At 53.7% G+C, this 23,471-nt stretch overlaps 1 protein-coding gene across 1 annotated transcript in view; it reads right to left on the reverse strand.

Moving 5' to 3' along the window:
- Positions 1-6,613: 6,613 nt before the first annotated feature.
- Positions 6,614-23,471, reverse strand: part of LOC139240238 (synaptotagmin-11-like) — a 30,885-nt gene continuing 14,027 nt past the window's right edge. The window contains exons 2-4 of the mRNA XM_070868719.1: positions 16,438-17,270; positions 14,089-14,209; positions 6,614-6,924 (exon numbers count right to left, since the gene is read on the reverse strand). Coding sequence (XP_070724820.1) covers positions 6,614-6,924; positions 14,089-14,209; positions 16,438-17,270 — 1,265 coding nt within the window. The remainder of the gene's footprint in view (positions 6,925-14,088; positions 14,210-16,437; positions 17,271-23,471) is intronic.

Here is a 23,471-nt window from a genome sequence, read left to right on the forward strand (position 1 = left end):
TTCAATTTTTCCCCCAAATACTTGCTTCCAAGTATGAGGCTCGCTCCCCCCTTGCCCGGACATTCTCAGTGGAAGCCATCTTGAGAAAGCGAGAGTGAGAGAGAGAGAGAGAGAGAGAGGTGCACGTCTTGTGTCACCTTCCAATGCCCAGAGGCTGGTAGAGTCTTGTGGGAAGCTATGCTGAAACGGGTTGTACAGCACTGGTTAGGCCACAGCTGGAGTACTGCGTGCAGTTCTGGTCACCGCATTACAGGAAGGATGTGATTGCACTGGAGAGGGTGCAGAGGGGATTTACCAGGATGTTGCCTGGACTGGAGAACTTTAGCTGTGAGGAAAGATTGGAGAGGCTGGGGTTGTTTTCTTTGGAACAGAGGAGGCTGAGGGGAGACCTGATTGAGGTGTATAAAATGATGAGGGGCCTGGATAGAGTGGATAGGACGGACCTGTTTCCCTTGGCAGAGGGGTCAACAACCAGGGTGCATAGATTGAAAGTAATTGGGGGGAGGTTTAGAGGGGATTTGAGGTGAAATGTCTTCACCCAGAGAGAGGTGGCGGTCTGGGGGGGGAACTCGCTGCCCGAAAGGGTGGTAGAGGCAGAAACCCTCACCACATTTGGATGTGCGCCTGAAGTGCCGTAACCTACAGGGCTACGGACCGAGAGCGGGAAAGTGGGATTAGGCCGGGTGGCTCTTGGTCGGCCGGCGTGGACACGATGGGCCGAAATGGCCTCCTCCCGTGTCGTAATTTTCTATAATTCTCCGAGTCGAGCCCATCCATTGAGATGGCCTCAGTCGTCATTTCCCCAACCCTTACGACCCATTCCCGTCTCCACTCTCCAATTCTTCATCCATTATTTCAGTTGAGAAAGGCAATGCAGACACATCTCGATGAATATCGCTCTTAACAGTGGAGGCATTGATTCCCCGTTTGCTAAAGTTTCCCGAACATCACAACAGAGTCAGCACTTTTTTTTTTAAAAGTACTTCATTGGCTGCAAAGCGCTTTGGGACGTCCGGTGGTCGTGAAAGGCGCCATATAAATGCAAGTCTTTCTTGCCACCTGATCTACAGCTAGCCCAGCCTTCTGCTCACTGCATGTCGCTTCGGGGAGTTTAAAAAAATATATACCCTCTCGAGAGCAATCATTTTTCTCTTGTGTTCAATTTTCCGCCAATCGAATTAGCCCTGGGAAAAGGAAAACTTTCCATCTCTGTCAGCGATGAAGCTCCCAGGTCCAACACGCCGCGATTAATTAAGGCCAAGTTGCAAATTCCAAAGCTAAGTCCCTGACGGGTCGCTGTAACATTTTCCATTTTCTACTAGCTGTCCTGTTGCCAAATCTTTGTCCAACAGACCAGGCAGAGAATGCCATCATGCTATCCGTCTGGGCTCAGCGTTTGAAAGTTGGTGTATTAACCCATGGCATTGCAAAGTATTACACAGTGTTTGCAGCACGGACACAGGCCATTCGGCCCATCGCTCCGTGCCGGGGTTTATGCCCCACACCAGCCCCCTCTCCATCTCACTCCATCACCATATCCTTCTATTCCTTTCTCCCCCATGTGTTTATCCAGCTTCCCCTTAAATACATCGATACTATTCACCTCAACCCCTCCCTGTGGCAGCGAGTTCCACATTCTCACCGCTCTCTGGGTAAAGAAGTTTCTCCTGAATTCCCTCATTGGGTTTATCAGTGACTGTCTGATACTGATGGCCCCTGGTTCTGGTCTCACTCATCAGTTGAAACATCTTCTCTACGTCTACCCTGACGAACCCCTTCATAATTTTTTTAAGGACCTCTCCTCAGGTCACCCCTCAGCCCTCTCCTTTCCAGAGAAAAGAGCCCGGCCCATTCAGTCTTTCCTGATAGTTTATAACCTCTAGATATGTACACAGTGATCCAAGTGTGGTCTAACCCAGGTATATAGAAACATAGAAAATAGGTGCAGGAGTAGGCCATTCGGCCCTTCTAGCCTGCACCGCCATTCAATGAGTTCATGGCTGAACATTCAACTTCAGTACCCCATTCCTGCTTTCTCGCCATACCCCTTGATCCCCCTAGCAGTAAGGACCTCATCTAACTCCTTGGACCACACTTGGAGACCAGAACTGTGCACAGTGCACAGTGCTCCAAGTGTGGTCTAACCCAGGTATATGGAGACCAGAACTGTGCACAGTGCTCCAAGTGTGGTCTAACCCAGGTATATGGAGACCAGAACTGTGCACACAGTGCTCCAAGTGTGGTCTAACCCAGGTATATGGAGACCAGAACTGTGCACAGTGCTCCCAGTGTGGTCTAATTATTCCTGATCAGACTGGAGAACATGTAAGTTCTAGGGAAATGTGTGGCTATTACACAGGAACAGGAGGAGGCCCATTCGGCCCCTCGAGCCTGTTACACAGGAACAGGAGGAGGCCCATCAGCCCCTCGAGCCTGTTACACAGGAAGGAGAAGGCCCATCAGCCCCTCGAGCCTGTTACACAGGAACAGGAGGAGGCCCATTCAGCCCCTCGAGCCTGTTAAACAGGAACAGGAGGAGGCCCATTCAGCCCCTCGAGCCTGTTACACAGGAACAGGAGGAGGCCCATTCAGCCCCTCGAGCCTGTTACACAGGAACAGGAGGAGGCCCATCAGCCCCTCGAGCCTGTTACACAGGAACAGGAGGAGGCCCATTCAGCCCCTCGAGCCTGTTACACAGGAACAGGAGGAGGCCCATTCAGCCCCTCGAGCCTGTTACACAGGAACAGGAGGAGGCCCATTCAGCCCCTCGAGCCTGTTACACAGGAACAGGAGGAGATCCATTCAGCCCTTTGAGCCTATTCCGCCATTCAATGAGATCACGGCTGATCTGCGACCTAACTCCATATACCCGCCTTTGGCCCATATCCCTCAATACCTTTGGTTAACAAAAATCTAGCGATCTCCGATTTAAAATTAACAATTGACCCAGCATCGATTGCCATTTGTGGAAGAGAGTTCCAAACCTCTACCACCCTTGGTGTGTAGAAATGTTTCCTAACTTCACTCCTGAAAGGTCTGGCTCTAATATTTAGACTATGCCCCCTGGTCCCAGACTCCCCAACCAGCGGGAATAGTCTCTGTACCTACCCTATCTGTTCCCCTTAATATCCCGAAAGCTTCGATCCGATCACCCATTAACCGTCTAAATTCCAGGAAATACAGTTTGTGTAATCTCTCCTCGTAAATTAACCCTTGGAGTCCAGGTATTATTCTGGTCAAACCTTCGCTGCACTCCCTCCAGGGCCTGTATGTCCTTCTCTGATTAACTCATTCCCCTGGACCCCCACAAAGTGCAGACCAGCCTGGAACAGACTCTGACACATCCGGGCCAAAATTGCCCTTCGCCGGAAACATGGTGTGCCTAACCTCGTTTCACCTCTCTCTTTTTTACCGCCCTGGTGGCCTCCTGAGGGAGATTCCGCTCTTTGGCTTTTTGTTTCCCAGCGGACTGGAAGTCGGTCATAATGGGGGAGTGGGGGGGGGTGAGCGGAAGTTCACGCACTCGAGTGGGGGGGGGGGGCGCGCGGGCGGAGTGTCTGCCGCTGTCACCCCATCAGCGTAGCGCTGATGACGTCACCACGACTCTCCCCTTCACCTCGAGGGGAGGCGAGCTTTGCCATTCTTTGAGTTCGGTCCACCGGGGAGGGTTTCGGCCGGGCCAGCGGCCTGGCATCCGAGAGAGAGAGGGGGGAGGTGGGGGGGGGGGGCGGGGGGCGCGGGGGGGGTTACCAGGCTGCCTGTTGGCGGCCCACCTAATTGTCGGTCCGACCCGCCTGTGGGCCGTCAGGAAAAAAAAAACTGGCGACCGCAGTAGGACCGATGGAAAAGGCTGATGGTGGATCGAGCGGCGGTGGCGAGATTCTCTCCGTGGAATTCCGCGTTCGGGGGGGGGTTGACATCAGCTGTGCGCCCTCTGATGACACACTTAGGACGGATCAGTAAGGGGTGGGGGTGGGGGGGTACAAGGGTCTACGCCGGGATAACGCAGGAGCGGAATTTTCACGCTCCGCCGCGCGTGGCCTGCCGATCTCTGGCGATAACGGGCCTCAAGAAAAAGGGGTCATTTCGGCCTCCTCATCTACACTCCTGATCGGAGCTGAGCTGTCGAATTTCAAGACATTCTTGCCACCGGGTGGGACAGACGGGCCGATGTTTTATAATACAACCACACCAGACCAGGTTCCAATGGGGCCGGGTGATGGGCGACCCTTGACCTCAGAAATTGTACCATCAGTTTTATACCACGCTCCCGTCAGCCCGTGTAGAATTCTGGGATTTATCTGTCACACTTTAGGTGTGACACACTTCTCACACTTTGGTAAAAATAAAGTACAAAAAGTAAGCCAATTATTTTCAATTTACAATTTTCCCCAACACGAGACCTCACCATCGAGCACCTCCAGAGTCGGTCTCTACGAATAATCTAATTAAACTCGGGCGTTCCTGCTTATAGCAACTGGAACTGCTGGTCTTAAAAGGATAGGCTGGGTTATAACCTCTGGGCAGCAGAATAATACAGCACGGGGTTAGATACAGAGTAAAGCTCCCTCTACACTGTCCCATCAAACACTCCCAGGGCAGGTACAGGGGGTTAGATACAGAGTAAAGCTCACTCTACACTGTCCCATCAAACACTCCCAGGGCAGGTACAGGGGGTTAGATACAGAGTAAAGCTCACTCTACACTGTCCCATCAAACACTCCCAGGGCAGGTACAGGGGGTTAGATACAGAGTAAAGCTCCCTCTACACTGTCCCATCAAACACTCCCAGGGCAGGTACAGGGGGTTAGATACAGAGTAAAGCTCCCTCTACACTGTCCCATCAAACACTCCCAGGGCAGGTACAGGGGGTTAGATACAGAGTAAAGCTCCCTCTACACTGTCCCATCAAACACTCCCCGGGCAGGTACAGCACGGGGTTAGATACAGAGTAAAGCTCCCTCTACACTGTCCCATCAAACACTCCCAGGGCAGGTACAGGGGGTTAGATACAGAGTAAAGCTCCCTCTACACTGTCCCATCAAACACTCCCAGGGTAGTACAGGGGTTAGATACAGAGTAAAGCTCCCTCTACACTGTCCCATCAAACGCTCCCAGGGCAGGTACAGCACGGGGTTAGATACAGAGTAAAGCTCCCTCTACACTGCCTCCCAATAACTTGCCTCAGCCTCAATGGAGGACATGTGTACCAATATTACATTTTTCTACCCCTCCCCATCTTGCCAACCATGAGATGGACAACTGCGTTCTCAATCTGGGGATATCTGTACCGTGGTTACGAGGAGATGACTTTCCCACCAAGCCCTTATCATGGAGGACACGTACCGAGGGCAGGTAGGGAAAGAGTTACATCTCATTAATGTTGGTTCGATTTGAATGCAGATCCCAATCTTGAAACCACAGGCCGCTGTAATGTACGCACCTGAGGGAACGCTGACGGGTTTGTAGAGCGGGCAGGTCCGAGGGCCTCCTCGTGGGCGCTGCTCCTGGGCCTGGCCAAGGGGGCCGTCGGCCGGTCCAGGCAGCGGGCGTTCGAGGGGGGTTCGTTCAGCCCGACTGCCTGCCCCTCTCCCGCGGCTACATCCTGAGCCAGGGTGTCCCTGGAGACGGAGCACGCGGTGTCCCCCGGTACGCTCGCGGCCTTCCGCGAGAGCTGGGCGCCGGAGGGACTGGAGTACATCGTCACTCCCCCACCCCCCCGGGAACAGAATTTTAATTTGCTTTTCAGTTTCTGTAAAAGTTTAATGTGTGGGTTCCAGGTGCCCTCGTCAAAAGGGGGCTCTTGATTTGATATTCTGTTCAAATAGTTGTGGAGCTGTTGAGTTATGAGGGGCTTAGCCCGTCACGTGATGGCGACAAGACTCGATAAAAGTTGGGTTCGGGGGGTCCACGATGGGGGCAGGTGGGTGTGAGCCTGGTGGATGAACCGGTAATGTGTAATTTGCTAATAAACCAACTAGTTCTTAACAGCAATGTGGGTTGCGATGAATTCTTAAGCAAAGATACCCATGTCTGACCAGCGCACTGCCCAGATATGGTTCTCCCCCCTCCCACCTCCCACCTCCCACCTCCCCACCCCCGGCACCTTAGAGAGAGAAAAATTAAATAAACGGGTTAATGGAAAGAAGGGCGAGGTTGTGGCGGTGAAGACTGGCCATTTGATCGCAGCACGTCAAAAGGACACGCAAATAAGACATATGCAATTATCGAGCATGCAGGTAAGTTAGGTGGTTTGTCGAATAGCGACAGAGTCTGCACGCAGAGTGAGAGTGTGGCTCAGTGCCCTGTTACACCACAGCACACCGCCAACTGACCAGAATGGCACTGTCGCGGGTTTCCTGACGTGTTGCCGTTCGCACGAAATCAGAGTTCCAGTTTTACGGTTCAAGTCCAGAGGGCTTTTTTTTTTTGTGTGTGTGTGTGTGTGTGGGGCGAGAGAGGGGGAGGGGGGGGGGGAATTTTTCTTCCCGTTCCCCTCTGACCCCCCCCTCCCCCTCCCCGCCACACCCCCTCCCCCTCCCCCCCCCCCCCCCCCGGCCACCACCCCCTCCCCTCAGGGCGAGGCGGCAGCGGCAAGGAGTGGGGAGGCCGGCTAGTACTCCGTCAGCGAGTGCCACTTGGCGACCTGCCTCCGGGGACTCTCGCAGATCTCGCGCCAGTGCTCGACCCCGCTGGGACTGGGGCCGGCGGCCCCCAGCACCGCCATGCCCACCACCTCGTTCTTGGTGGTGCGGTCAAAGTCGACGACCAGGAACTCCACGCTGACGTCGCTCAGCAGCTCCGCTCCGACGTCGAAGACAAAGGACTCGTTGAAGACCGGGTTGAGCGTGCACTTCTTCACGTGGGTCTTCTTCTTGGCCACCCGCTTCTGCCCGTAGAACACGTTCACCTTGACGTACGGGTCTGCGGGGGACAAGGAGAGACAAGTTGCACAAAACCTTTCCAGCCGGGGAGGGGAGCTTGCGGGGGCGGGGGACGAGAACACAAGAAATAGGAGCAGGAGTCGGCCATTCGGCCCCTCGAGCCTGCTCCGCCATTCGACACGATCGCGGCTGATCCGATCATGGACTCGGCTCCACTTCCCCGCCCGCCCCTTCACTCCCCTATCGCTCAGAAATCTGTCTATCTCCACCTTAAATACACTCAATGACCCAGCCCCCACAGCTCCCTGGGGCAGAGAATTCCACAGGTTTACAACCCTCGGAGAGAAGAAATTCCTCCTCGTCTCCGTCTTAAGTGGGCGAGCCCTTATTCTGAGACTATGCCCCCTAGTTCTAGATTCCCCCCATGAGGGGAAACATCCTCTCTGCATCTACCCTGTCCAGCCCCCTCATTATCTTATACGTTTCAATAAGATCACCTCTCATTCTTCCAAACTCCAATGAGTACAGGCCCCAACCTGCTCAACCTTTCCTCATAAGGCAACCCCCTCATCTCAGGAATCAACCGAGTGAACCTTCTCTGAACAGCCTCCAATGTTTTTTGACTCGTACCCTCTATTCCCTGCTCCCTCAAATGCTAGTCGAGCCTCCCCTTAAATGTATTCGCTTCAACCACTCCCTTGGGCTTGACAGGGTACTTACTGACCTACATTGGCTCCCGGTTAAACAACGCCTCGGTTTCATAATTCTCATCCTGGTTTACAAATCCCTCCATGGCCCTTACCCCTCCCTATCTCTGTAACCTCCTCCAGTCCCTACTCCCCTCCCTATCTCTGTAACCCCCTCCAGCCCCTACACCCCTCCCTATCTCTGTAACCTCCTCCAGCCCCTACACCCCTCCCTATCTCTGTAACCTCCTCCAGCCCCTACACCCCTCCCTATCTCTGTAACCACCTCCAGCCCCTACACCCCTCCCTATCTCTGTAACCCCCTCCAGTCCCTACACCCCTCCCTATCTCTGTAACCTCCTCCAGCCCCTACACCCCTCCCTATCTCTGTAACCTCCTCCAGTCCCTACACCCCTCCCTATCTCTGCAACCTCCTCCAGCCCCTACACCCCTCCCTATCTCTGTAACCTCCTCCAGTCCCTACACCCCTCCCTATCTCTGTAACTTCCTCCAGCCCCTACACTCCTCCCTGTAACCTCCTCCAGTCCCTACACCCCTCCCTATCTCTGTAACCCCCTCCAGCCCCTACACCCCTCCCTATCTCTGTAACTTCCTCCAGCCCCTACACTCCTCCCTGTAACCTCCTCCAGTCCCTACACCCCTCCCTATCTCTGTAACCCCCTCCAGCCCCTACACCCCTCCCTATCTCTGTAACCTCCTCCAGTCCCTGCACCCCTCCGTATCTCTGTAACCTCCTCCAGTCCCTACACCCCTCCCTGTCTCTGTAACCTCCTCCAGTCCCTACACCCCTCCCTGTCTCTGTAACCTCCTCCAGTCCCTACACCCCTCCCTATCTCTGTAACCTCCTCCAGTCCCTACACCCCTCCCTGTCGCTGTAACCTCCTCCAGCCCCTACAACCTCCCATCTCTGTAACCTCCTCCAGCCCCTACACCCCTCCCTATCTCTGTAACCCTCTCCAGCCCCTACACCCCTCCCTATCTCTGTAACCTCCTCCAGCCCCCTACACCCCTCCCTATCGCTGTAACCTCCTCCAGCCCCTACAACCTCCCTATCTCTGTAACCCTCTCCAGCCCCTACACCCCTCCCTATCTCTGTAACCCCCTCCAGCCCCTACAACCTCCCTATCTCTGTAACCCTCTCCAGCCCCTATACCCCTCCCTATCTCTGTAACCTCCTCCAGCCCCTACACCCCTCCCTATCTCTGTAACCTCCTCCAGCCCCTACACCCCTCCCTATCTCTGTAACCTCCTCCAGCCCCTACACCCCTCCCTATCTCTGTAACCTCCTCCAGCCCCTACACCCCTCCCTATCTCTGTAACCCCCTCCAGCCCCTATACCCCTCCCTATCTCTGTAACCTCCTCCAGCCCCTACACACCTCCCTATCTCTGTAACCCCCTCCAGCCCCTATACCCCTCCCTATCTCTCTAACCTCCTCCAGTCCGACAACCGCCCTCCCCCCCCCCACCCCCGAGATCTCTGCGTTCCTCTAATTCTGGCCTCCTGCCCATCCCCCGATTCCCTTCGCTCCACCATCGGTGGCCGTGCCTTCTGTTGCCTGGGCCCCAAGCTCTGGAACTCCCTCCCTAAACCCCTCTGTCTCTCTCTCCTCCTTTAAGACGCTCCTTAAAACCTCCCTCTTTGACCCAGCTTTTGGTCACCTGTCCCTAATCTCTCCTTATGCGGCTCGGGGTCAAATTTATCTGCTTTGTCTTAAAGCACTCCTCGGGATGTTTCAACACGTTAAAGACGCTATATAAATACACATTGTTATTTATTCGTTCCTGGGATGTGGTGTCGTTGGCAAGGCTGGCATTTATTGCCCATCACCTGAGTGTCTCACTGGGCCATTCCAGAGGGGCAGTTCAGAGTAAACCACATTGCTGTGCGTCTGGAGTCACATATAGGCCAGACCGGGTAAGGACATTACACCGGATATATGGCACAGAAACCGGCCAATCGGCCCAACCAATCCGTGCTGGCGTTTATGCTCCACTCGAGCCTCCTCCCGTCTTTCCCCATCGAACTCTATCGGCACAACCCTCTATTCCCTCCTCCCCCATATGCTTGTCCGGCCTTCCCCTTAAATGTACTCGCTTCAACCACTCCCATGGGATTGACAGGATCGATGCAGGGAGGGTGTTTCCCCCCCGGGCTGGGGAGTCTAGAACCAGGGGGTCACACAGTCTCAGGATAAGGGCTCGGCCATTGAGGACTGAGAGGAGGAGGAATTTCTTCACTCGGAGGGTGGTGAATCTTTGGAATTCTCTGCCCCAGAGGGCTGTGGAGGCTCAGTCACTGAGTATATTCAAGGCTGAGATCGAGAGATTTTTGGACTCGAGGGATCGGGCGGGAAAGTGGAGTTGAGGTGGAAGATCAGCCGTGATCTGATTGAATGGCGGAGCGGGCTCGAGGGGCCGAATGGCCGACTCCTGCTCCTAATCCTTATGTTCCCTGTAGTGTGAGCAGAACGCAGTACTCCAGCTGTGACCCGACTAGTGTTTTATACAGTTCAAGCATCACCCACCCTGCTCTTGTATTCTATGCCTCGGCTAATGAAGGTATGGTTGTGTAGCATGGGGGCCCCGAACTGCGTGAGAACACCAGCGGCAGGTCGGGCCATAAAAGGGGCGGAGAGCAGCGGCCCCTGGAGGTGTACTGCGGCAAGGTGAAAGCGGGTTGTGTCGAGGACACAGAGAGGCTGCAAGGAGATTTGGATAGGTTAAGCGAATGGGCTAAGGTTTGGCAGATGGAATACAATGTCGGAAAGTGTGAGCTCATCCAGCTTGGGGAAAAAAAAAAACAGTAAAAGGGAATATTATTTGAATGGGGAGAAATTACAACATGCTGTGGTGCAGAGGGACCTGGGGGTCCTTGTACATGAAACTCTTTTTGGGAGTAAACAAAAAACATTAAACCGTGCCCCCCGATCTGGGGGAAACACCAACCATTTACAAGGCTTTTTTTTTTCCTCCAAGTGCCCCCTATAAAAGGGGAGGGGGACACTAAAAGCACCGGCAATTAAAACAAATTAACTTAAAAACATAAAATCAAATTAAAATTTGGTTACCGGGCGTGATGATGCACTCCAGTCCCGCCGGTGCCCACCTCTCGCGGAAGGCCGCCAGCGTACCGGTGGACACCGCGTGCTCCATCTCCAAGGACACCCTGGACCGGATGTATGCGCGGAAGAGAGGCAGGCCGTCTGGCTGAACGACCCCCTCGACCGCCCGCTGCCTGGGCCGGCTGATGGCCCCCTTGGCCGTGCCCAGGAGCAGTCCTACGAGGAGGCCCTCGGACCTACCCGCTCCCCTCCGCACAGGGTGCCCGAAGATCAGGAGAGTGGGACTGAAGTGCAGCCAGAATTTCAGGAGCAGCCCCTTTAAATAACAAAACAGGGGCTGCAACCTCGTGCACTCAATAAAAACATGGAACACGGACTCTTCCAGACCGCAGAAATTGCAGGCGGCCTGGGAGCCCGTGAACCGGCTTAAAAATTTATTGCACGGCACTGCTCCGTGTACCACCCTCCTTGTGCATGAATCCCAAAAAGTTAGTTTGCAGGTGCAGCAGGTAATCAGGAAGGCGAATGGAATGTTGGCCTTCATTGCGAGAGGGATGGAGTACAAAAGCAGGGAGGTCCTGCTGCAACTGTACAGGGTATTGGTGAGGCCGCACCTGGAGTACTGCGTGCAGTTTTGGTCACCTTACTTAAGGAAGGATATACTAGCTTTGGAGTGGGTACAGAGACGATTCACTAGGCTGATTCCGGAGATGAGGGAGTTACCTTATGATGATAGATTGAGTAGACTGGGTCTTTACTCGTTGGAGTTCAGAAGGATGAGGGGTGATCTTATAGAAACATTTAAAATAATGAAAGGGATAGACAAGATAGAGGCAGAGAGGTTGTTTCCACTGGTCGGGGATACTAGAACTAGGGGGCACAGCCTCAAAATATGGGGGGAGCCAATTTAAAACCGAGTTGAGAAGGAATTTCTTCTCCCAGAGGGTTGTGAATCTGTGGAATTCTCTGCCCAAGGAAGCAGTTGAGGCTAGCTCATTGAATGTATTCAAGTCACAGATAGATAGATTTTTAACCAATAAGGTAATTAAGGGTTACGGGGAGCGGGCGGGTAAGTGGAGCTGAGTCCACGGCCAGATCAGACATGATCTTGTTGAATGGCGGAGCCGGCTCAAGGGGCTAGATGGCCTACTCCTGTTCCTAATTCTTATGTTCTTATTATGTTCTAAGGTACAGCGCGAGCTGGTGTTGGAGGGCGAGCGAAGTGTGACGTCATCAAGGTCCAGGTCGGTGATTGGAGCGTGGGCAGGTACAGCAGGAGCGGCGAGGTCGGGGCGAAGGAGCGGCGAGAATTCGGGACCCAGGGTCCCAGGGGCAGCACGGGCCCAGCCCACACTGTGCGATATGTGTACGCGCACTGGGTCCGTGCAGCAGAGCAGGTCTCCAGTCATCCTGGTTAACCCTTGCCACTGGACCAAGACCTCGCTCTGTCAAGCCCCGTGTGGTGGCTGGTGTACAACGGTCACCCCACATTAAAACAATCCACCCACAGGCATCTTCCACCCTTCAGGATGGAGTTCGGGTCCTTCATTGAAACACCTGTGAACCGACAATTTTTGACGTGGAATCAAGCCATCCTCATTTCAAGGGACTGCCTATGATGATGGTGAGGGTTGTTCAGCAGTGGGAGGCATCGTCCGACAGCCACTCAAGGAAGGGGAAGCCCTGGTTGCTATCCTTCCCCTCCCCCTTGCTGAATCAGAATGGCTAACGCCAATGCTCGCAGCCCCGCCCACCCTCGCAACTAACACCACGCAAAACAGAGCCTCGACTGGGTCTGAGAACATTACAATTAGGAGCAGGAGTCGGCCATTCGGCCCCTCGAGCCTGCTCCACCATTCAATCAGATCATGGCTGACCTTTGACCTCAACTCCACTTTCCCGCCCGATCCCTCGATTCCCTTAATATCCAAAAATCTATCGCTCTCCGTCTTGAATACACTCAGTGACTGAGCCTCCACAGCCCTCTGGGGCAGAGAATTCCAAAGATTCACCACCCTCTGAGTGAAGAAATTCCTCCTCATCTCAGTCCTAAATTGCCGACCCCTTATCCTGAGACTGTGTGACCCCCTGGTTCTAGACTCCCCAGCCCGGGGGAAACACCCTCCCTGTCAATCCCTGTAAGAATTTTGTATGTTTCAATGAGATCACCCTCTCGTTCTTCTAACTGAGGAAGGACATTCTTGCTATTGAGGGAGTGCAGCGAAGGTTCACCAGACTGATTCCCGGGATGTCAGGACTGACATATGAGGTGAGACGGGATCAACTGGGCCTGTATCCACTGGAATTTAGAAGGATGAGAGGGGATCTCATAGAAACATATAAAATTCTGACGGGACTGGACAGGTTAGATGCAGGAAGAATGTTCCCGATGTTGGGGAAGTCCAGAACCAGGGGTCACAGTCTAAGGATAAGGGGTAAGCCATTTAGGACCGAGATGAGGAGAAACTTCTTCACCCAGAGAGTGGTGAACCTGTGGAATTCTCTACCGCAGAGAGTTGTTGAGGCCAGTTCATTGGATATATTCAAGAGGGAGTTAGATGTGGCCCTTATGGCTAAAGGGATCAAGAGGTATGGAAAGAAAGCAGGAAAGGGGTACTGAGGGAATGATCAGCCATGATCACATTGAATGGCGGTGCAGGCTCAAAGGGCCGAATGGCCTATTCCTGCACCTATTTTCTATGTTAAACTCTAGAGAATATTGGTCTAGTCTACTCAATCTCTCCTCATAGGACAATCCCCCCATCCCAGGAATCAGTCTGGTGAACCTTCGCTGCACTCCCTCAATGGCAAGTATATCCTTCCTTAGGTAAGGAGATCCAAACTGTGCACAATACTCCAGGTGTGGTCTCACCAGGGCCCGATATAATCGCAGTAAGATGTCTTTACTCTTGTACTCAAATCCTCCTGTAATAAAGGGGGTTTGAGTCACTCAATAAAGGTTGGAAACAGGTAAGATTCTGAGGGGGATTGACAGGGTAGATGCAGGGAGGATGTTTCCCCCGGGCTGGGGAGTCTAGAACCAAGGGGTCAGACAGTCTCAGGATAAGGGGCCGGGGCCATTGAGGACTGAGATGAGGAGGAATTTCTTCACTCAGAGGGTGGTGAATCTTTGGAATTCTCTGCCCCAGAGGGCTGTGGAGACTCAGTCGTTGAGTATATTCACGGTTGTGATAGATCTCTGGAATCTCAAGGGATTGGGCGGGAAAGTGGAGTTGAGGTCAAAGATCAGCCAATGATCTCATTGAATGGCGGAGCAGGCTCGAGGGGCCGAATGGCCGACTCCTAATTTTTACGATCATCAGTTACGCCAACAGAAACTCTCTTCAGGCTTCTGTCTCGACGGGCGTTTGTCGAAGCCAGACCTCCGCACAGAGCTGTGTTTGGACAGAGGCGAAGGAGTAAATAACTGCTACCTGAGAGACCGGTGATGTCCATCTTGGGTAGATGTCTGGCCTTCAGCACCACAACCGTCATCCTGTGAGTGACAGGCTGGTAACAGAGAGAAACCAGGAGCTCGCCTCTACTGACGCATTTCTGAAAGAGAGAGAAAGAGAGGCGGCCAGTGAAATTCAATGGCTCACATAAGGATTAGGAGCAGGAGTCGGCCATTCGGCCCCTCGAGCCTGCTCCGCCATTCAATGAGATCATTGGCTGATCTTCGATCTCAATTCCACTTTCCCGCCCGATCCCTCGATTCCCCTCGACCCCCCGGTCCAGCAACGTCTCAATTTCAAAATTCTCGTCCTCATGTTCAAATCCCTTCCATGGCCTCCTCGACCCTTCCCCCTCCTGCCCCTCCCCGCCCCCGCTCCACTCCCTATCTCTGTAACCCCCTCCAGCCCCGACACCCTTCCCTCTGTAACCTCCTCCAGCCCCTATGTCCCTCCCTATCTCTGTAACCTCCTCTAGCCCCTACAGCCCCCCTCCCTATCTCTGTAACCTCCTCCAGCCCCGACGCCTCTCCCTATCTCTGTAACCTCCTCCAGCCCCCTACAACCCTCCCTATCCCTGTAACCTCCTCCAGCCCCCTACACCCCTCCCTATCTCTGTAACCTCCTCCAGCCCCTACACCCCCCCTCCCTATCTCTGTAACCTCCTCCAGCCCCGACACCTCTCCCTATCTCTGTAACCTCCTCCAGCCCCCTACAACCCTCCCTATCCCTGTAACCTCCTCCAGCCCCCTACACCCCTCCCTATCTCTGTAACCTCCTCCAGCCCCTACACCCCCCCCTATCTCTGTAACCTTCTCCAGCCCCGACACTTCTCCCTATCCCTGTAACAACCTCCAGCCAGCCCCCTACACCCCTCCCTATCTCTGTAACCCCCTCCAGCCCCTACACCCCTCCAGCCCCTATGCCCCTCTCTATCTCTGTAACCTCCTCCAGCCCCTATACCCCTCCCTATCTCTAACCTCCTCCAGCCCCTACACCCCTCCCTATCTCTGTAACCTCCTCCAGCCCCTACACCCCTCCCTATCTCTGTAACCTCCTGAAACCCTCCGGGATCTCTGCGCTCCTCCAAATCTGCCCTCTTGCGCATCCCCCGATTTCCATCGTTCCACCATTGGGCCCCAAGCTCTGGAACTCCCTCCCTAAACCTCTCCGCCTCTCGCTCCTCCTTTAAGACACTCGTTAAAACCTGCCCTGGAAGAACAGGGAAAGTCTTGACCTGTGTATCTGATGATGAATGTTGCCATACCCCTGACGGCAAGTTTCTCTGTGAATGATATCACTTAATTATCAGAGCAGAGGGCTGGTGCCAAGTCATTGCAGTCATCGTGTTATTCGACTCTGCTTCATCTCTGTCAATTCCCAAACACTCAACACTCCAGTAAGTTAGGCTACATGGGTTGTCATGACAACCCGTTCCGCCTAAACATTACCAATCACTTGGCATGTTTCTAGGCAGCAGTGCTCAGTGACATCATTCTCCTTTGAGGTAAAAGCCCTCGAGGGTATTGCAGGTTCCTTCTGCATTCTCGTACGAATTCGTCACACACTTCCCACCCGCTTCCTGAGGGAGCGCTGCACTGTCGGAGGGGCGGTACTGAGGGAGCGCCGCACTGCGCTGTCGGAGGGGCGGTACTGAGGGAGCGCCGCACTGCGCTGTCGGAGGGGCGGTACTGAGGGAGCGCCGTACTGCGCTGTCGGAGGGGCGGTGCTGAGGGAGCGCCGCACTGTCGGAGGGGCAGTACTGAGGGAGCGCCGCACTGTCGGAGGGGCAGTACTGAGGGAGCACAGCACTGTGCTGTACCTGCCCTGGGAGTGTTTGACGGGACAGTGTAGAGGGAGCTTTACTCTGTATCTAACCCCCTGTACCTGCCCTGGGAGTGTTTGACGGGACAGTGTAGAGGGAGCTTTACTCTGTATCTAACCCCGTGCTGTACCTGCCCTGGGAGTGTTTGATGGGGCAGTGTAGAGGGAGCTTTACTCTGTATCTAACCCCGTGCTGTACCTGCCCTGGGAGTGTTTGACGGGACAGTGTAGAGGGAGCTTTACTCTGTATCTAACCCCCTGTACCTGCCCTGGGAGTGTTTGATGGGACAGTGTAGAGGGAGCTTTACTCTGTATCTAACCCCCTGTACCTGCCCTGGGAGTGTTTGATGGGACAGTGTAGAGGGAGCTTTACTCTGTATCTAACCCCGTGCTGTACCTGCCCTGGGAGTGTTTGATGGGACAGTGTAGAGGGAGCTTTACTCTGTATCTAACCCCGTGCTGTACCTGCCCTGGGAGTGTCTTATCCCGGGAATGCGGTGCAGTTACCTGCAAGTTCCTCTTTAGTATTTCCTGCGTGAGCTGCACCTTTCCGCTGCCGGGGTCGATGCCCGCCAAGGGGACCATCACCTCGCCGATCACGTCGTCCCGCGAGAAGCGGTCAAAGCTGAGGACCAGGAAGTGGAGGGTCAGTTCGTGCAGCTGGTTGTAGGGGATCCCGTAGAAGGTGAAGGTCTCGTTGAAGAGCGGGTGGAGGGTCTTGCGCAGGACCCGGGTCTTGACTCGGTGCTTCTTCTCGGGCAGGATGGTCACCTTGATGTAGGGGTCCGACGTCTGGGTGGTCTCGTCCATCACCGGCAGGCCGTGGGCCTCCTGGATGGTCACCACCAGCGCCTTCTTGGGGAAGTTGTAGTCCACCGCGAAGTTAACGGCGCCCAGCGTGGGGTCGGCGCCCGGCGACGGCGACGGCAACGAGGACAAGGACGAGGGGGTCTTGCTGTCGGAGGAGCCGGCGCTGTCCTTGGGCGAGGCGTCGTCGGGGATCTCCCGGTACTCCGCCGTCAGCTGGAGCCCGTCGATGAAGGGCGCGGCGCGAGGACCGCTGGCGGCGCCGGCGCCCCCCTCCGCCGGCCCGCCGGCCCCCCGCTGCCCCTCGCCCGGCCGCTCCTTCTCGCGCCGCGCCCGCAGTAGCTTCTGCCGGCCGGCGCTCAGGCTCTCGGGGTAGATGCTGATGCCCTTGAGCATGTGCACGAACTTGTAGGGCGGGTCGCGCGAGACCTTCCCCGCACGCCGGTGGCAGCAGGCCCACACGAAGACGGTGAGCGAGGCCGACACGATCAGCACTGTGGCGCCGATGAAGCCCGCCACGATCGGGGAGACGTCTGCAAGACAGAAAGCGCAGAGGTTTAGGGCGCGCAAGGCGGCCATTTTGGCCCAATCGGGTCCGCGCCAGTCGACCAAGAGCCACCCAGCCTAATCCCGCTTTAAGAACATAAGAATTAGGAACAGGAGTCGGCCAGCTAGCCCCTCGAGCCTGCTCTCGCTATGTCTCGCTATCAAGACCTCAAATCTACCACCAAAGCTCATGGTCTACAGGGCTGTAGTGATACCCGCCCTCCTGTATGGCTCAGAGACGTGGACCATGTACTGCAGACACCTCAAGTCGCTGGAGAAATACCACCAACGATGTCTCCGCAAGATCCTGCAAATCCCCCGGGAGGACAGACGCACCAACGTTAGCGTCCTCGACCAGGCCCAACATCCCCAGCATCGAAGCACTGACCAACACTCGACCAGCTCCGCTGGGCGGGGCCACATTGTCCGCATGGTCCCCCAGACACGAGACTCCCCAAAGCGAGCGCTCTGCTCGGAACTCCTTCACGGCAAACGAGCCAAAGGTGGGCCAGAGGAAACGTTACAAGGGACCACCCTCAAAGCCTCCCCTGATAAAGTGCGACATCCCCCACCGACACCTGGGAGTCCCTGACCCAAAGACCAGTCCGCCCTAAGTGGAGGAAGTGCATCCGGGAGGGCGCTGAGCACCTCGAGTCTCGTCGCCGAGAGCGTGCAGAAACCAAGCGCAGGCAGCGGAAGGAGCGTGCGGCAAACCAGTCCCACCCTCCCCTTCCCTCAACGTCTGTCTGTCCCACCTGTGACAGGGACTGTGGCCTCGTATTGGACTGTTCAGCCACCTAAGGACTAAGTTTTAGAGTGGAAGCAAGTCTTCCTTGATTCGGAGGGACTGCCTATGATGATGATGATGATGAGGTGTATAAAATTGGGGGCTGGAATACTGCGTGCAGTTTTGGTTTCCATATTTACGAAAGGATATACTTGCTTTGGAGGCTGTTCAGAGAAGGTTCACTCGGTTGATTCCGGAGATGAGGGGGTTGACTTATGAGGAAAGCTTGAGGAGGTTAGGCCTCTACTCATTGGAATTCAGAAGAATGAGAGGTGATCTTATCAAAACGTATCAGATTATGAGGGGGCTTGACAAGGTGGATGCAGAGAGGATGTTTACACTGATGGAGGAGACTAGAACTCGGGGGCATGGTCTTAGAATAAGGGACCGCCCATTTAAAACTGAGATGAGGAGGAATTTCTTCTCTGAGGGTTGTGGATCTGTGGAATTCGCTGCCTCAGAGAGCTGTGGAAGCTGGGACATTAAATAAATTTAAAACAGAGATAGACAGTTTCTAAACTGATGAGGAAATAAGGGGAGCGGGCAGGGAAGTGGAGCTGAGTCCATGATTGGATCAGCCATGATCGTATTAAATGGCGGAGCAGGCTCGAGAGGCCGTATGGCCGACTCCTGCTCCTATTTCTTATGTTCTTATGACAGGGTAGATGCAGGGAGGATGTTTCCCCTTGTGGGGGAATCTAGAACTAGGGGGCATAGTCTCAGAATAAGATGGAGATGCGGAGGAATTTCTTCTCTCCGAGGGTTGTATATCTGTGGAATTCTCTGCCCCAGAGAGCTGTGGAGGCTGGGTCATTGAGTATATTTAAGGTGGAGATAGACAGATTTTTGAGCGATAAGGGAGTGAAGGGGCGGGGGGGGGGAAGTGGAGCCGAGTCCATGATCGGATCAGCCATGATCTTATTGAATGGCGGAGCAGGCTTGAGGGGCTGAATGGCCGGCTCCTGTTCCTATTTCTTATGTGAAATGTTGAGGGGCCTGGATAGAGTGGCTAGGACGGACCGGTTTCCCTTGGCAGAGGGGTCAACAACCAGGGGGCAGAGATTGAAAGTAATTGAGGGGAGGTTTAGAGGGGATTTGAGGGGAAATGTCTTCACCCAGGGGGTGGTGGGGGTCTGGAATTCACCGCCTGAAAGGGTGGTAGAGGCAGAAACCCTCGCCACATGCCTGAAAGACAGAATCACAGAAATTTACAGCAGGGAAGGAGGCCATTCGGCCCATCGTGTCCGCGCCGGCCGACCAAGAGCCACCCGGCCTAATCCCACTTTCCCGCTCTCGGTCCGTAGCCCTGTGGGTTACGGCACTTCAAGCTGCACATCCAAATGTGGTGAGGGTTTCTGCCTCTACCACCCTTTCGGGCAGCGAGTTCCTCCCCAGACCCGCACCACCCTCTGGGTGAAGAAATTTCCCCTCAAATCCCCCTCTAAACCGCCCCCCAATTACTTTCAATCTATGCCCCCTGGTTGTTGACCCCTCTGCCCAGGGGACACAGGTCCGTCCTATCCACTCTATCCAGGCCCCTCATCATTTTATACACCTCAATCAGGTCTCCCCTCAGCCTCCTCTGCTCCAAAGAAAATAAACCCCAGCCTATCCAATCTTTCCTCATCGCTAAAATTCTCCAGTTGTGGCAACACCTTGGTAAATCTCCTCTGCACTCTCTCTCGGGCAGTCCTCCAGCTGTGGCCTAACCAGTGTTCTATACAGAATCATAACCCGTGATGATGCAGGCTGTTACAATATCTTAACACAGCCCTGGAATGAATCATCCATCATAGGCAGTCCCTCGTATCCACACCAAAAAGGGATGAGTTCACAGGTGTTTCAATGAAGGACCTAATATTCTGGGTCCCGAACCTGGAATTAATATTTTATTAGCCAATGTCGCCATCAGTGCGATTGCAAGTGTAATATAACCATCACTGTGAATATTGCTGCCCTCCTGAAAGTGCTGAAATCTGTTACTATATATAAACCCTCGATTATATTCCAGCCTGTAACTCACTCCCGGGTATCCGTTGATCGATATATAAACCCCCCGAACCCCTCAATTAGATTCCAGCCTGTAACTCATTCCCAGGGTATCCGTTATTCTATATATAAACCCCCCGAACCCCTCGATTAGATTCCAGCCTGTAACTCACTCCCGGGTATCTGTTATTCTATATATGAACCCCTCGATTAGATTCCAGCCTGTAACTCACTCCCGGGTATCTGTTATTCTATATATAAACCCCTCGATTAGATCCCAGCCTGTAACTCACTCCCGGGTATCCGTTATTCTATATATAAACCCCCTGAACCCCTCGATTAGATTCCAGCCTGTAACTCACTCCCGGGAATCTGTTATTCTATATATAAACCCCCCGAACCCCTCGATTAGATTCCAGCCTGTAACTCACTCCCGGGTATCTGTTATTCTATATATAAACCCCCCGAACCCCTCGATTAGATTCCAGCCTGTAACTCACTCCCGGGTATCTGTTATTCTATATATAAACCCCCCTGAACCCCTCGATTAGATTCCAGCCTGTAACTCACTCCCGGGTATCTGTTATTCTATATATAAACCCCCCTGAACCCCTCTATTAGATTCCAGCCTGTAACTCACTCCCGGGTATCTGTTATTCTATATATAAACCCCCCGAACCCCTCGATTAGATTCCAGCCTGTAACTCACTCCCGGGTATCTGTTATTCTATATATAAACCCCCCGAACCCCTCGATTAGATCCCAGCCTGTAACTCACTCCCGGGTATCTGTTATTCTATATATAAACCCCCGAACCCCTCAATTAGATCCCAGCCTGTAACTCACTCCCAAGTATCTGTTATTCTATATATAAACCCCCCGATTAGATTCCAGCCTGTAACTCACTCCCGGGTATCTGTTATTCTATATATAAACCCCCGAACCCCTCAATTAGATCCCAGCCTGTAACTCACTCCCGGGTATCTGTTGTTCTATATATAAACCCCCCGTACCCCTCGATTAGATTCCAGCCTGTAACTCACTCCCGGGTATCTGTTATTCTATATATAAACCCCCCAAACATCTCGATTAAATCCCAGCCTGTAACTCACTCCCGGGTATCTGTTATTCTATATATAAACCCCCGAACCCCTCAAATAGATCCCAGCCTGCAACTCACTCTCGGGTATCTGTTGTTCTATATATAAACCCCCTGTACCCCTCGATTAGATTCCAGCCTGTAACTCACTCCCGGGTATCTGTTATTCTATATATGAACCCCTCGATTAGATTCCAGCCTGTAACTCACTCCCAAGTATCTGTTATTCTATATATAAACCCCCCGATTAGATTCCAGCCTGTAACTCACTCCCGGGTATCTGTTATTCTATATATAAACCCCTCGATTAGATCCCAGCCTGTAACTCACTCCCGGTTTTCTGTTGTTCTATATATAAACCCCCGAACCCCTCAATTAGATCCCAGCCTGTAACTCACTCCCGGGTATCTGTTGTTCTATATATAAACCCCCTGAACCCCTCGATTAGATCCCAGCCTGTAACTCACTCCCGGGTATCTGTTATTCTATATATAAACCCCCCAAACCCCTCGATTAGATCCCAGCCTGTAACTCACTCCCGGGTATCTGTTATTCTATATATAAACCCCCCGAACCCCTCGATTAGACTCCAGCCTGTAACTCACTCCCGGGTATCTGTTGTTCTATATATAAACCCCCCCGAACCCCTCGATTAGATCCCAGCCTGTAACTCACTCCCGGGTATCTGTTATTCTGTATATAACACACCAAGTTTGGAACTCTCTTCTGCAAACGGCAATTGACGCTGGATCAGTTGCTAATTTTAAATCGGAGATTGATAGCTTTCGGTCAACCGAAGGTATGAAAGGACATGGGGCAAAGCGGTTTGATGGAGTTTGGTCACAGATCAGTCGTGATCCCATTGAATCGCGGGGCAGGCTCGAGGGGCCGAATGGCCGACTCCTGCTCCTAGGAATGTTTTACTAAGATGCTGTATAACTGTAACTTGTTGGTGGTCCAGTATCCTAATCCCATATTCTCCTGTTCTCCAACCCCCGATCTCACTTCTTGAATGCTGTTAAGGCCTCTGCTTTGGTCACGAACTCTGGTACAGGAATCAATCCCCGAGCATCACGCGCTACAGTGTATAAAGCTTTCTCTAGCTCTCTGACCCAAATCTCTTACATTTAATCTGATATCTATTCTTCCTTGTTCCGGATCCCACAATCACGGAAATTAACTCTCTCCCATCCATTCATCACGTTAAACATCGCCATCAAATCACCCATAATCTCCTCACTCCCTCCAGCCCTCACCCCTCCCTATCTCTGTATCCTCCTCCAGCCCATGTACCCCTCCCTATCTCTGTAACCTCCTCCAGCCCTCACACCCCTCCCTATCTCTGTATCCTCCTCCAGCCCCTACACCCCTCCCTATCTCTGTAACCTCCTCCAGCCCCTATACCCCTCCCTATCTCTGTAACCTCCTCCAGCCCCTACATCCCTCCCGATCTCTGTAACCCTCTCCAGCCCCTCCCTATCTCTGTAACCTCCTCCAGCCCCTATACCCCTCCCTATCTCTGTAACCTCCTCCAGCCCCTACATCCCTCCCTGTCTCTGTAACCTCCTCCAGCCCCTACATCCCTCCCGATCTCTGTAACCCCCTCCAGCCCCTACATCCCTCCCGATCTCTGTAACCCCCTCCAGCCCCTCCCTATCTCTGTAACCCCCTCCACCCCTCCCGATCTCTGTAAGCCCCTCCCGATCTCTGTAACCCCCTCCAGCCCTTACACCCTTCCCTCTCTCTGAACCTCCTCCAGCCCCGACACCCCTCCCTATCTCTGTAACCTCCTCCAGGCCAACACTCTGGATCCTCTGGAATTCTCTACCCCAGAGAGCTGTGGAGGCTGGGTCATTGAATATATTTAAGGCGGAGACAGACAGATTTCTGAACGATAAGGGAGTGAAGGGTTATGGGGGGGGGGGGGAAAGTGAAGCTGAGGCCAAGATCAGATCAGCCAGGATCTAATTAAATGGCGGAGCAGGCTCGAGGGGCCGAATGGCCGACTCCTGCTCCTATTTCTGATGTGATGTATGTGCGTCGTTCCATCTGATTCATCCGCCAATCGTGAGTGTCTTATTTTTGGGTGGTGCTCCTCTCGCCACAAGTTGCTGCCTTCCGTCCAACTTGCTCAAGGTTGACAGAGGGGATACGGGTCACCCGGTGTGAATAACAGAACAGTCGCAGTCTTGTGGACCCAGTCAGTCACATGGCATCTGTGGCTGCTGGCACCGAGTCATTTCTGCTGATGAAATGCAGGCAGACTGTTCTGAGACTTCTGGAACTGGTGCGGACACTGGAGACAGCATCCTC

The sequence above is a fragment of the Pristiophorus japonicus genome, chromosome 30 (genome assembly GCF_044704955.1).
Source record: "Pristiophorus japonicus isolate sPriJap1 chromosome 30, sPriJap1.hap1, whole genome shotgun sequence".
NCBI classification, from domain to species: domain Eukaryota; kingdom Metazoa; phylum Chordata; class Chondrichthyes; family Pristiophoridae; genus Pristiophorus; species Pristiophorus japonicus.